Source organism: Lepidochelys olivacea (assembly GCF_965140295.1).
Source record: "Lepidochelys olivacea isolate rLepOli2 genome assembly, chromosome: 20".
In the NCBI taxonomy this organism is placed as follows: domain Eukaryota; kingdom Metazoa; phylum Chordata; order Testudines; family Cheloniidae; genus Lepidochelys; species Lepidochelys olivacea.
The window spans coordinates 21181156-21194436 of NC_140430.1; the positions used below are offsets into that span (position 1 = coordinate 21181156).

At 62.0% G+C, this 13281-nt stretch overlaps 1 protein-coding gene across 1 annotated transcript in view; it reads right to left on the bottom strand.

Moving 5' to 3' along the window:
- Nucleotides 1–1270: 1270 nt before the first annotated feature.
- Nucleotides 1271–13281, bottom strand: part of ICAM5 (intercellular adhesion molecule 5) — a 45096-nt gene continuing 33085 nt past the window's right edge. The window contains exons 14-19 of the mRNA XM_084610129.1: nucleotides 12341–12733; nucleotides 10892–11134; nucleotides 8817–9056; nucleotides 7156–7398; nucleotides 4580–4987; nucleotides 1271–4279 (exon numbers count right to left, since the gene is read on the bottom strand). Of these exons, the coding sequence (XP_084466255.1) occupies nucleotides 4080–4279; nucleotides 4580–4987; nucleotides 7156–7398; nucleotides 8817–9056; nucleotides 10892–11134; nucleotides 12341–12733 (1727 nt within the window). The 3' untranslated portion in view covers nucleotides 1271–4079. The remainder of the gene's footprint in view (nucleotides 4280–4579; nucleotides 4988–7155; nucleotides 7399–8816; nucleotides 9057–10891; nucleotides 11135–12340; nucleotides 12734–13281) is intronic.

Sequence of the window (13281 nt, forward strand, 5' to 3'; positions counted from 1 at the left end):
GGAGCGTGCGGGGGGCTGTCGTCCTGCGCGGGAAGGAAACCTCTCACTCCATATTGCACATGCAGGGGCGGGGGACACGAAGTCCTCGCTGAACATTAATTACAGTGCAGGGAGCCTGCCGGCTTGCCGTGACGCAGGCCCGCTCCTGAAGCTGGTGCTGTGGGGGCGCTAGACAAAACCATACAAAAGCAGCTAAAAACTCGACTTGAAAACAGCCCTTTTACCCAGCGGAGCTGTGCGAAGTGCCGGCTTCTCCACCAGTGCAATGAGCCCCTTGAAAAGTTCGCAGCTGGGCCAGCTGCGCTCAGAGAAGGGCCCATTTTCATGGCCAAAACTCGCCCCCGCCGAACCCCTTCGTTATTTACATTCCAGTTGTCGCTTGCGGTTGGACAGGGATCTTTAGGCCTGCGTAAACCCTCTGCAAAGTGCCAGCTGGGGGAGGGGAAGCTCAGATGACCCACAGCCTGATTCTCGGGGATGCGCAGGCCACCGCACAAAGGGGCCTTACGGGGGGGGAGGGGGTGGAAGCAGCCCTTTAGCAATCCCCTGTGGGGCAGGGGGGCCCCGGCAGGTGCAGAGATAGCAGAAGGGCTCGACCCCGTGCCTGCCCCGGTGGCAGGGACAGACGGAGCGTATGGCCGTAGCAGCGTGGGCCCCACAGCGATTCTCAGCGTGCCAGGTAGGCATGGGAAGCAGGGTGTCACTTACACCAAGGGGCGGGGCGGGGGCGGAAAACAGGGAGTGCAAAGGTGGCTTCAAGCTCCCTGCATTCTCCTTCCCCTCTGGCAGGCGCAACGTGGGTTTGAACCAGAGTCAGATCTGCTGCTGCGTCTCCGGCCACCTGCTGCTGGAAATGTCCCCGGAAGTGGCTCCCTGGCGAACGCGGTGGGTTAGCTCCAGGTCAGGTCAGCACCATGCTCCTTAGCCCAGGACTGCAGCTCCAACACCAGGCTTGGCTGGGAGCCGGCCCCGCTGAATGCTCTACCAGAAACATCCTCAGCAGGGAAGCTGGGGTTCCTCGAACCCAGGGCGGGCAGGGAGAGAATTTGCCAGTAGCAGAATAGCCCATCGCTGGCCCCTCCTGGGAATCCCACAGCCTGGGTGAGCTGAGCCAGGAGAGGCTGGATGGACCCGCCCCGGTCTGAGCTGCTCTGGCCAGTCCAAAAAATAAACCCAGCCATTCCGCTCATGTAACAGGATGAAAAACGAGCCCCGGGGGTCTCGAAAAACCGGTAAAACCTGCCTCGAAAGTGAAAGACAATCACAAGCGTTTGAAGGGCCGAGAGGCTGGTTATGTTTACGGGCCAGACCGTCCGCTGGCGTAAAGCGGCATGGCGCCAGGATTTAACGCGGCAGGTCCATGTCTGTGCAGCACGTAGTGCGGGGTGTCCTGGCACAGGAGCGATGGTATCACAACACCCCTGATAAATAACGTGCAGCGCCTTGCACAATAGGGCCTTGGGCTGTGACTGGGGATCCCACCGTAACCCATGCGTGATGCTGACTGGTGCCAGCGGCGGGTCTGGCCCGCGCTCGTCGGCTTGCAGTACCTAGCCGATTGGCCAGACCACCACACGGCTTTGCTGAGTGCGCAGCAACATTAAGTCCCACAGCCCCCGAGGCCGGCAGCGTGGCATCCTGCAGCCCGCTACCCTACAAGCTGCTTTTCCCACCTGCTTCGCGTGTCTCCTGCCAGGCGTGTGCCGAGGGGGAGCGGCTTTTCTCTGCAGCTCAGCCGTGGGGCTGTCGCCGATGTGCTAAATTTGTCAGTTGCTAGAGAACAAAGTCTGTGCTGGTAATTAACACTTCCTGGAGAGAAGCACAACGAGACCGACATCCACAGCGGCTGTTCTGGTACGATCCTGCGCAAAGCCTGCAGATGCAGACTTTTTTTCTGGCCATTGCAGGTTTCCTTTGGCATCCTGCCCTTGGAAGTGGGAGATGTGGGTGGCCGGGCAGGGGGGGGGGGGGGTTGCTGTTTTAATTCTGCCCCACAACCATCATACAAAACGTGCTGGGGCGTTACTTTGCCTCTAAAGGACAGCTCGACGGGCCAGGACGTTGGCGTGAGTGACAGCACCACCCGGCAAACTCAACTCACGCTGGAGTCAGAGTTTGGGTCAATGGAGCGATGCTGATTTCCACCAGTTGGGGCTCTAGCCCCCTTGGCTCCAGTGAAGCTATGGCTGATTTCCACCACCCGAGGGCCCATAAAGAGCAAGCCAGCCAAGTGCTAGAATTCACTAACCTCTGCGAGCTGGGGGCAGATGTCGGGGGGGAGGGGGTCTCCTGGCTGTCTCTGAGAGAGGTGTGACGAAGTGGGACTGTTCTTAATGTTTCCTCTGAATAGTGTGGGGGTGCCTCAGTTTCCCCTAGGCAGTTCTTAAGTATCTAGGGGGTGGGGTAAGGGTGTATGATCGTTGCAGAGCCCTAGAGGGCAGGTGTGTGCAGGGGTCTGGACACAGAGAATGGCCGACACCCTGTTTCCTGGCCCCTGATGGCCTGGGCCCTTCCCCCCTGCAAGGTGAGAGCTGAAGGGTTGGAGAACAAAGGAATCGGGTGACCTCCTGGCCCGGGAAAGGGACAAAGCCCAGAGGAAGAGGGGCTGGAGGGAGTTTCAGTTTGGGGCTGGCTGGGGACATGGAGTGAAGGGCAGACGGGGTGGTCTGGCTCACTGCCCCCCAAAATGGACCCAGCTGAGGGGTCCTGTTCTCTGCACCTACAAGCTCTGTGTTAGACCATGTTCCTGTCTAATAAACCTCTGTTTTACTGGCTGGCTGAGAGTCCCGTCTGACTGCGGAGTTGCGGGGCAGGACCCTCTGGCTTCCCCAGGACCCCGCCTGGGCGGACTCGCTGTGGGAAGCGCACAGAGGGGCAGAGGATGCTGAATGCTCCGAGGTCAGACACAGGAAGGGGGAAGCCGGGTGAGCTGTGTCCCCTGCAGACAGGCTGCTCCCCGAGAGGAGACTTCCCCAGAGTCCTGCCTGGCTTCAGTTCCAGAGCATCGCCCGGGGACTCCGTGACAACAGGAAGGGAAGTTTAACAGGCTGTGGCTGTAGTAACCCGGGAGCAGGAGCAGCCTGCGTGATCTGCACCCAAACGCTGACTGACAGGGGTAATGGGGCGCTCAGACCATAAACTTAGTGGCCTGCGATGAAACGAGTTTGCTGGGTCTCAGCGCAGTTCCTGGCAAGACACATGAACCATGCTGGTCCCCAGCTGTTCTGTCTGTTCCAAAAAGAACTAGAAAAGTTCCTAGAGGACAGGTCCATCAATGGCTATCAGCCAGGATGGGCAGGGACGGAGTTTCTAGCCTCTGTTTGCCAGAAGCTGGGAATGGGCGACAGGGGATGGATCACTGGGTGATTCCCTGTTCTCGTCATTCCCTCGGGTGCCCCTGGCACTGGCCACTGTCAGCAGACAAGACACTGGGCTGGATGGACCCTTGCTCTGACCAGTCTGGCCGGTCGTATGTTCTTATACCTGAGGACAGACTGGCCCATTCCTGCTAGCCAGGGGACAGAGACCCAGCACATTTGTTTCCCCGCAGGCCCGATTGTGTTTGGTGGCTCCTGCCTCCCCCCAGGTGGGAAACTGGGACCTAGACGTTCAGATCCCAGCGGGCCACGTACCCATTCTCCCCTGCACACGCCGTCCAGCCAGGCGCTGGATTAGGCAACACCCCTGACCCCGCGTGCTTCAGTACAATCATTGCTGGGCCTGGGCCAGCTCATGACCCATTTCCCAAAGCCGGAGAACGGATATTTAAGGCAAGACACCAGCTTTCTGGAGCGGAGACAAACCGGAAGCTCCAGGGTGGGGCTGGGGAAGGGAAAAGGCAGGAGCAGATCCGAGCCAGGAAGCCCAGGGACAGGAGCTGCCCGCGGAGGTGGCTGTATGGAGGCAGGCCGGGGCTGGCCAGAGAACACAGTTTGGCAGGAGCTTCTGAAGTGGCCCGAGGACGGATGCAACAACAAACAAACAAACCAGCCGGTCCGGCCAGCGCCCCGACCGCAGGGACGCACCGTCGGGTTCCCCTCCAGCAGCCCCTGCACTCGCGGCTCCAGCCGCCGGCCGGCTCAGGTCTGCATGAGCTGTATCCCGTAGACGGCACTGTCGCGGCCGAGGCAGGTGGCTTTGGAGGAGCTCTCGGCGTCCTGCACGTTGTACTCCCCCTTCTTGCAGGCGGTGGATTTGAGGTAATAGACGAGCCCGGCCGTCCCACCCAGCAGCAGGACGGCCACCCCCACGGTCAGGGCGGCAACAATGAGTCTGTTATCTGGCGGGGGGGAGGGACACGCAGCTTAGGCTCCAGGAGGAAAGACAGTCCCTGCCCCAGAGAGCTTCCAGGCTAGACAGAGGCATCAAGCAGGGAAGGGACATGCCCAAGGTCACACGGCAGGGCAGAGGTGGGGAAGGGAAACCGAGGCACAGAGTGGGGCTGCAGCTTGCCCAGGGTTGCTCAGCAGGCCAGTAGTGGAGCTGGGAATAGACGGCAGGTTGCCTGGGTCCCCGCACAGACCCCCAGCCTCCCCCCGCCAGGCAGCTTCTGTTACAAAGCCAGCAGAGAGAGACTCGCCCCAGGTCCTGCCTCCTCGCCCACCGCGCGGCAGGGAACGTGGCCCCCCAGGGCTGCCGCAGAACACTGAGGAACCCCAGAGGGGGTCTGTCCCCCCCCCACACACTTTGCCCTTCCCTGGCGTCCTCGCCCTCCGGTCTCTACCTGTCACCTGGATTTGGAGCTGGCCCAGGTGCTGCCCGTGGGCGTTGGAGACCCTGCAGACGTACACGCCGCGGTTGTGCCTGTCGGCGCCGGCCACGCTCACGGTGCTGTTATCGGCCGAGCAGTGGACATTGGGGGCGGGGGGCACGGTCCAGCGGTAGGCGGGCGCCGGGGAGCCCTCGGCGCGGCAGCTAATGTTGAAGTTTGCGCCGCGTGGGACGGTGGCAGAAGGGCTGACGGCCAGGAGCAAGACGACGGGCCTGTCTGGAGAGAGAAAGGTCACACACTGAGCAGCCATGTGGCCCCGGGTCCCTCTGCGGCCCCTGCTCGCCCACACACCGCCCCGTGCCGTGGGGGAGCACCCCCCCCATTCTACAGCGGGGCACCGAGAGATGCCCTAGGCCGTGCAAGGATGGCACTGAGGTCTCCCGAGTCCCAGGTTAGTGCACTAACCACTGCGCCATCCTACCTCTCTCTTGGCTCCCTTTGCTCAGTCAGCCCCGGACCCCCCCCACCGCCATTTCTCCATCTGTAAGCAGGAGCTTTCTCCTCTGAGCTCTGGTAAAGCCTCCCTGTGTTCAGCAGCAGGGCAGACCCCTGGGGTCAAACCCTGGCTCTGCCACAGACGCCCCACGTGAGCTTGGACCCGTCACCCAATTTGCCTCAATTTTCCCCAGCCATAAAATGGGGCTAACACTGGCTGAGCAGCTGGCCAGGAGCGCCCGGTGCGATGCTGTGACGGTCGGGGCTGACGGCCCCTCGGCTGTGCAAACAGGCGCAGGGAGGCGATTTTACCCGGCGAGACCGAGCCGGGAACGCTGTGGCCGGTTCTGACTTGGTGAGGGAAGTGGGAAGAGCGGCTCCAGCACAGGTGAGAGCCGCACGGGTTCGAGGGGGAGGAAACGCCTGACCGGCAGCAAGGAGCGTACCGTGCTTTGCTGCTCAGACAGAACCCTGCGTGGGGAGCCGGTCCCAGCTGCCAGGCGCCGTCCCGGGCGGAAATCCCGGGGACGGGCCCCGTCACCTCGCTGAGGGAGGCAGAACAGGCCCCACTGGCTGGCTGGTGAAATGGCCTCTGGCCGCGTGCAGCGCCCAGCCGGGGCCCAGGGAACGTCTACGGGGCTAGGGACGGGCTCGTGCTGCGGCCCCAGAAACGGCCGTGTAGACACTGCGGCTCCGGCTGGAGCTCCGAGAGCTGCAGTGGGGAGCAGCCTTCAGACACCGGCTCCGGGGCCCTGCGGCCATTTGTACAGCGCTGGCGCGGCGACTGATAACCCAGCACCCCCCCCAGCTCCTCCGCCCCAGACCCCAGCTCGCGTCTCCCCGGCCCGCTGGGTTCTCCCTCTGGCTGTGATTGGTTTTAGCTCTCTCTTTGAGAAGCATTTCGGGCGGAGCTGGTGTGACGGACGCCGGGCGAGCGGGAGGGGAATCGGCCGCAATCGCGCCGTCTTGGGAGCGTCCCGGTGGCGCTCGCCCTCCTGCCTTGCCCCGGGCAGCGAGGAGCTCAGCACTTTGCAGCTGGGCCCGACACCCAGGGGACCCCCCGGCTAGTGTTCGCGAGCCAGGCCCGGCGCAGGGGAATCGGGAGGGGGCCAGTAAATGGAGCCAGCAGCGGCAAGTACACGAGACTCTGAACTTTCTTTCGCGGTCAGTAATTTCCGGTGCGGTTAGTAACACGGGGCTGGGTGCAGAGGCTGGGCTCGTCTAGGAATGTCCAGGGTCAGCTTCCCCCTGCTGTGCTTGGACCAGCCCAAAATCAGAGCAGCTGCACTTTGCACGCACTGGGCCGGAGTCCCAGCTGCTCCATTCCCGCGCTTCTGGCAGGGACTGGCTGAGACTGAGCTCGCTGGGGCAGGGGCTGTTACTCCATTCCGTGTCTGTGCAGCCCCTATTGCCATGGGGCCCTGGGCACTGCCGTAATTCACCTAACAAATAATGTACAGCTCCCTGCACACAGGGGTCCTGCTCCATGGCTGGGGCCCGTAGGCTCTGCCGTAATGGTGTGGCAATAGCAACAGGAGCCATTTGTGCTGCCTGTCTTCTGGGGTCATGCAGGGCTCTCGCCCAGCCCACAGGGTGAATCAGAGCAGCCTTGGGGCTGCTCTAACTCACACTCTGCACCCTGTGGCCCCTGGGGAGCAGCAGATACTGCACAGCCGTGTGCTCCAGCCACGCGCCAGATTCACAGATTCCAAGGCCAGACAGGATCACCTAGTCTGACTTCCTGCGGAGCACAGGCCAGAGACCTGCCCCAATGCCATATGCCGGGGGCTGGGAGCAGGGTCTTTATGCCAGCTGGGCACCTGTCTGGGAGGGGGATTCTCAGGGAGCTGTTCCCACCCCCTATGCTGACCGCGCAGCCTGAGGGTCACACGTAGGGCGAGCCAGGCCCGGGCAGTCTTGTGCCACGCTGGCGCACGATCGGGACTCACATTCTACCCGCACGGTGACCGCCCTCCTCGCCGACCCGTGGCGGTTGATGGCCGTGCACCAGTAGGTGCCAGAGTCATTCCGGCTCACGTTCCGCTCGCCGCTAAACTCGTCAGCTGCTCCCTCCTTGGCGCATGGGACGCGGGGGACGGGGATCCCGTCCGCCTCACAGGCCAGGGTGTGCAGGGTCCCCTCCAGCCACGCCCGGGTACTGGGGCAGCTGGACTCGTCCATGGTGGGCTTGTCTGGAAGGCAGAGAACAAGGGCCCACTATTCAGTACCTCAAAGAAGCCCCGCGGCTCCCCCAGCCCGCGGCTCCGTTTTCTGTTAGGTGAACCCCGGCCGAGTGCTCCTGCTGGGCCACCTTTTCGACCGCCAGGTTCCTAGTCCAGGCAGGGGCAGGGTAACCGGGGAGCGGCCACGCGGCAGCCGAAAGAGACACTGTCTCTGGGGCAGCGCCTCGCCCTCAGAGCCGAGCTCCCCGACACAACGGCTGTTGTAACAGAGGGGCCCCGGGCCGCTCTGCTCTCAGGGCCGCAGACGAGCTGTGAGGGAGCGGGGGGGTTTCTCGTTGTTTTCAATGGTTTGCAGGCAGAGGGGGTGGGACTCAGTTTCCCTGGGGGTTACTGGTTTTACGAGGTGGTGGGAGAGGGGGTTTGTGGGGACACAGGGCCAGCGACTGGCCTGGCGAATGGAGACCCCATTGACAGGTGACCGGGAGGCCCAGCTCAGGAGTCCCAGCCGGGTCTGGCCAGTGGGGAGACAATGGGCTGCGGAGAGGGGACCCTGGTGACCTGACCAGCCAGTCCCAGCCAGAGGGGCCAGAGGACAGAAGAGGGGAGAGGGGGCCCAGGCGACCCTGTTCACCTGGAGAGAAGACAATGGACAGAGGGGGGGCTTGGGGCCGATGACATCAGATACCCAGCTGGGAAGCAGGGGGGCTTGGGGCTGGAGAGAGGGGGCAGGCAGAGCCCCCCTGGATGCAGGGGAGACTGGGATGTGCTGTGTTGAGGGGTGCCAGGCCTGAGGCCCGGAGAGTTTCCTGTGCTGGGTTCAATGCTCAGTAAACCCTCCTGTGTAACCCTGACTGAGCATCGCTCTGGTCTAGAGAACGGGGGGGTGGGGGCATTATTCCCTCTGGGAGCGGAGGCCCCGGGGCTCCAGAGCCAGGGGACTCCCTGAGGGGTCCCACGGCAGAGACAGGCGGGCTGAGGCTCCGAGAGGTGCGGCTCCAGGGGGCGGAGAGGCCTATGGCTTAACCCCGAGAGAGGTGGCCCCCCGAGAAGGGCAGTCACACCGAAGGGGGTTCCTCCCAGTCCTGGGAGTCCGTGACACAAGCACCTGCTGGATGAGGCAAGCGGACAATTGTACGTGGCTGCCGGGAGGGCCGGGGCAGAGCTGGAATTCACTGCGCGCACGGGCTGCGCTGTTGTGTATGTGCTGGGGAAGTGCAAAGAGAAACCCCTCGCAAACCGCCCCGGAGCCCGTGGGCAGGGCCCCAGTACAGTAACCCACAGACCGGCCAGGGAGGGTGCCAATGGAGACCGGCCCAGCCCTGGGTGGAGGTTGGGGGGCAGGGGTGGGCCTGGCCCAGGGATGGGGGTTGATGCAGGCACCAGCCTGGCCCGCGAGGGCAGTGCTACCTGCCAGGCTGTAAACTCACATTCGAGGGTGATGGTGACCGTCTTCGTAGCCGAGCCGTGAGGATTTGTGGCGTTGCACTGGTAGGTGCCCATGGGGTCCGTGAGGCCCAGCCCCTGGCCCAGGCGGTACGAGACCCCGTCTTTGGTGCACACGACCTCTGGGGCTGGGATGCCATCGGCGTCACAGGAGAACGCCTGCGGCATCCCCTTGACCCAGGTCCAGGCACTTGGGCAGCTGAGCTCGTCCATTGATGGCTTATCTGGAAGGCAGATGGGCCGGAGGTTAGGTTCGGGGTCTGGAGTCACGGAGAGAAACCTCTGACCCCCAAGCTGGACTGGGATTGATGAATTAATTAGGAGCGTGGTGCACAGCAGAAAGGCACGGATGTTACCCGGTGTGCGAGAACCGACCCTGACAGCCTATGACAAGCGTGACCAGCCGGTTTCCGTGCTTGCCCATTTACAGCATCTCACACTCAGACCCTACTTCCCGAGGGCATCTGCAGCGCCAGTCCCTAGTCATAGAAGATCAGGGTTGGAAGGGACCTCAGGAGGTATCTAGTCCAACCCCCTGCTCAAAGCAGGACCAATCCCCACCTAAATCATCCCAGCCAGGGCTTTGTCAAGCCTGAGCTTAAAAACTTCTAAGGGAGGAGATTCCACCACCTCCCTAGGTAACGCATTCCAGTGTTTCACCACCCTCCTAGTGAAAAGTTTTTCCTAATATCCAACCTAAACCTCCCCCACTGCAACTTGAGACCATTACTCCTTGTTCTGTCCTCTTCTACCACTGAGAATAGTCTAGATCCATCCTCTTTGGAACCCCCTTCAGGTAGTTGAAAGCAGCTACCAAATCCCCCCTCATTCTTCTCTTCTGAAGTCTAAACATCCCCAGTTCCCTCAGCCTCTCCTCATAAGTCATGTGTTCCAGTCCCCTAATCATTTGTGTTGCCCTCCGCTGGACTCTTTCCAATTTTTCCACATCCTTCTTGTAGTGTGGGGCCCAAAACTGGACACAGTACTCCAGATGAGGCCTCACCAATGTCGAATAGAGGGGGACGATCACGTCCCTCGATCTGCTGGCAATGCCCCTACTTATACATCCCAAAATGCCATTGGCCTTCTTGGTAACAAGGGCACACTGCTGACTCATATCCAGCTTCTTGTCCACTGTAACCCCTAGGTCCTTTTCCGCAGAACTGCTGCCGAGCCATTCGGTCCCTAGTCTGTAGCAGTGCATGGGATTCTTCCGTCCTACGTGCAGGACTCTGCACTTGTCCTTGTTGAACCTCATCAGATTTCTTTTGGCCCAATCCTCTAATTTCCCTAGGTCACTCTGGACCCCATCCGTCCCCTCCGGCGTATCTACCTCTCCCCCCAGCTTAGTCAGTCCCTTTCTCTGACTCCAGCCGAGCTGGGTTTTCAGCACAGTCCCAAACTGTGTCACATTTCAGACATTCCTTAGCTGCCTAATTAACCTCTACTGCTGACGAGGTGTTTGCCCTGGGCACGCTGTATTTATATGTCCTCCTGGCTGGGCTGCTTCGGCTGCTGCTCAGTCCTGCTCGCCGGGCGCTGTGTCAAAGGTCACTGTCTCTTTCCTAATGAGTTTTGCGCGCTTGTACTTTTCCCTTCTTCGCATGGCCCTGGAGGACGACGGGAGCCTGGTTCTCAGCTCCACTGAACAGAGGCGCTGCCAGACTGGCTCAGCCCAGGGGCCCGTCTGACCCGGTGTCCCGTCTCCAACGGGGCCCAGCCCCAGCAGCTTCAAAGGGAAGTGCAGGACACCCTGAGGAGGCAGCGAAGGGCTAACCTTCCCCGAGGGACAGTTCCCTCCTGATCCCCATGAGATCTCGGTCGGGGTCTGGGCAGCGCCCGCCCGGCACAACGGGGCCCCTGATCGGGAGCTTCCATCCAACCAACCAACCGACCAAGACCAGCTGCAGGGCATGGGTTTAACTCAGCCGACTGCTCCACCCACGGCAGAACAAGACCAGGGGTTAGGACGGGGCAGGGGGGTCTAGGGCAAGTGACTAACTCGGGCATAGCTGGGGCCCTCCCGGGCTCTGCAGGGATCCAGTCTTTGCTGACTTACATTCCACCCGGATGGTCACCTCCCGGCGGGCTGAGCCATGGGTGTTGGCGGCAGTGCAGTGGTAAGTCCCAGCGTGCTCTCTCGCCACCCGACGCTGCACCCCCACGCCGTAGGGTGCCCCGTCCTTTGTGCACACCACCGCCGGGGCCGGGTTCCCCCACGCCAGGCAGGCCAAGCTTTGCTCCGTCTCCTCCACCCAGGTCCGGGTCCTGGCACAGCCGGCATTGTCCATTTCAGGCCCATCTGGAAGAGACGGAACCAGGACCCGTTTTTAAAGGGGAAGCTACGGCACGAGAGCAGGGCTGGTTCCCCTGCCACGTGCTTTGGCCCCGCCCCGCTCCGGAGGGGGCTGGGGGGGGACTCGGGGGCTGTCACTGCGTCCCCGGGCGATGCTCTGGAGCTGCTCCCCATGAAGCCAGGCAGGACTCTGGGGCAGTCGCCTTCCTATGAGCAGCCTGTCTGCAGGACACACAGCTCACCCGGCTTCCACCTTCCCGGGTCTGACCTCGGAGCATTCAGCCTCCTCTGCCCTTCCCTGTGCTTCCCACAGCGAGTCCGCCCAGGCGGGGTCCTGGGGCAGCCAGAGGGTCCTGCCCCCCAACTCCGCAGTCAGACAGGACTCTCGGCCAGTCGGTAAAACAGAAGGTTTATTAGACCACAGGAACATGGTCTAAACCAGAGCTTGTAGGTACAGAGAACAGAACCCCTCAGCTGGGTCCATTTTGGGGGGGGCAGTGAGCCAGACAACCCTGTCTGCCCTTCACTCCATGTTTCCAGCCAGCCCCAAACTGAAACTCCCTCCAGCCCCTCCTCCTCTGGGCTTTGTCCCTTTCCCAGGCCAGGAGGTCACCGGATTCCTTTGTTCTCCAACCCTTTAGCTCTCACCTTGCAGGGAGGAAGGGCCAGGCCATCAGTTGCCAGGAAACAGGGTGTCGGCCATTCTCTGTGTCCAGACCCCTGCACACACCTGCCCTCTAGGGCTCTGCAATGATCATACACCCTTACTCCACCCCCTAGAGACTTAAGAACTGCCTAGGGGAAACTGAGGCACCCCTACACTATTCAGAGGAAACATTAGGAACAGTCCCACTTCGTCACAGGGGCCCATTCAGAACTTGGCCCCTCTGACAAGGTTACTGCCTGAGGGGTGGGGTGGGGGCAAACTCATCTCATGCAGGGCCCAGGGAGAAACTGTCGGAGGGGGATACTCTTCAGTCGCTATCAGTCTGGGGACGATAGAGGAGGAGAACTCCTCCTCTCCACCTGGGGCCAGATTGGAGACAGACCCCCTAGGGGGGGAAAGGCCCCTTGTCCCATTCCCTGTCCTGAGCCATGTCCTGGGGTGGGTTGGGGCCGGCACCCCCTGGAGGGGAAAGGCCGCATCCCCCATTCTCCATACCCCAAGCCAGCCAGTCCCCCAAGCAAAGGGGAATCTTGGCAATCACACACTCCCCCTTCGTCTGACCCGTCTTGCGTTTGCTGGGACTGCGTCACTTCTAGCCAGGCACTGGAAGCCACGAGCACCCGACACTGGGGAGCCCAGCTGCGTGGGGCCATCAGCTCCCCAGGGCCCCCACAGGCTGCGATCCCTGCCCTTACATTCGACATGGATTGTCACGTTCCTGCCGGCCGTCCCGTGCACATTGGTTGCACTGCAGCAATAGACCCCCGCGTGGCCTCTGGTGACGTTCTGCACGCTGCCGGCATCGTACACCTGGCTGCCCTTGTGGCAGGAGACCTCCGGCATCGGGTTTCCGTCGGCTTCACAGGCCAGCTGCTGCTGGGTCCCCTCGAGCCACGTCTGGTGACTTGGGCAGCCGGACTCGTCCAGCGTAGGCTTGTCTGGAAGAGAGAGAAGAGTAAGGCTGGCGTGGGAAGGATTGATGAGCATGACGCCTTCGCTCCGTCTGAACGCCCTGATCTGTCCACTCCCCTCTCGACGCGGGGCCGGCGTCCCCTGCAGGGGAAAGGCCCCATGTCCCATTCGCACACCACAGCTCGGGCTGGGCTCCCGCCAGCCCTGAAGATCAGGGTTTGCAGCGTCCCCTCGAGCCACGTCCGGGGACTCGGGCACTAGACTCATCCATTTCGGGCTCATCCAAAAGTGCAGAGAGACAGAACTCGAGTCGTTGCCCATCACGCTCTGCTCTCTCCCAGGGTGGCAGGAGGATCAATGACCTGGGTCACTGGACTTTTTGCGTCCCGAGGGCCCCAGCGGCAGGGCAATGGGTGCGTGGAGGGGCGAGAGGTCTCCTGGTGGGAGCTCTGGGACTTGGACTGCAGCCCCCACACAGCACAGCCCCGGAGCACGTGCCGAACATTGAGCACGTCAGTCCCGCCGGTGCATGCTGAGAAAGTGAAGCACGGGCTCAAGTGCCATGCCAAACAGT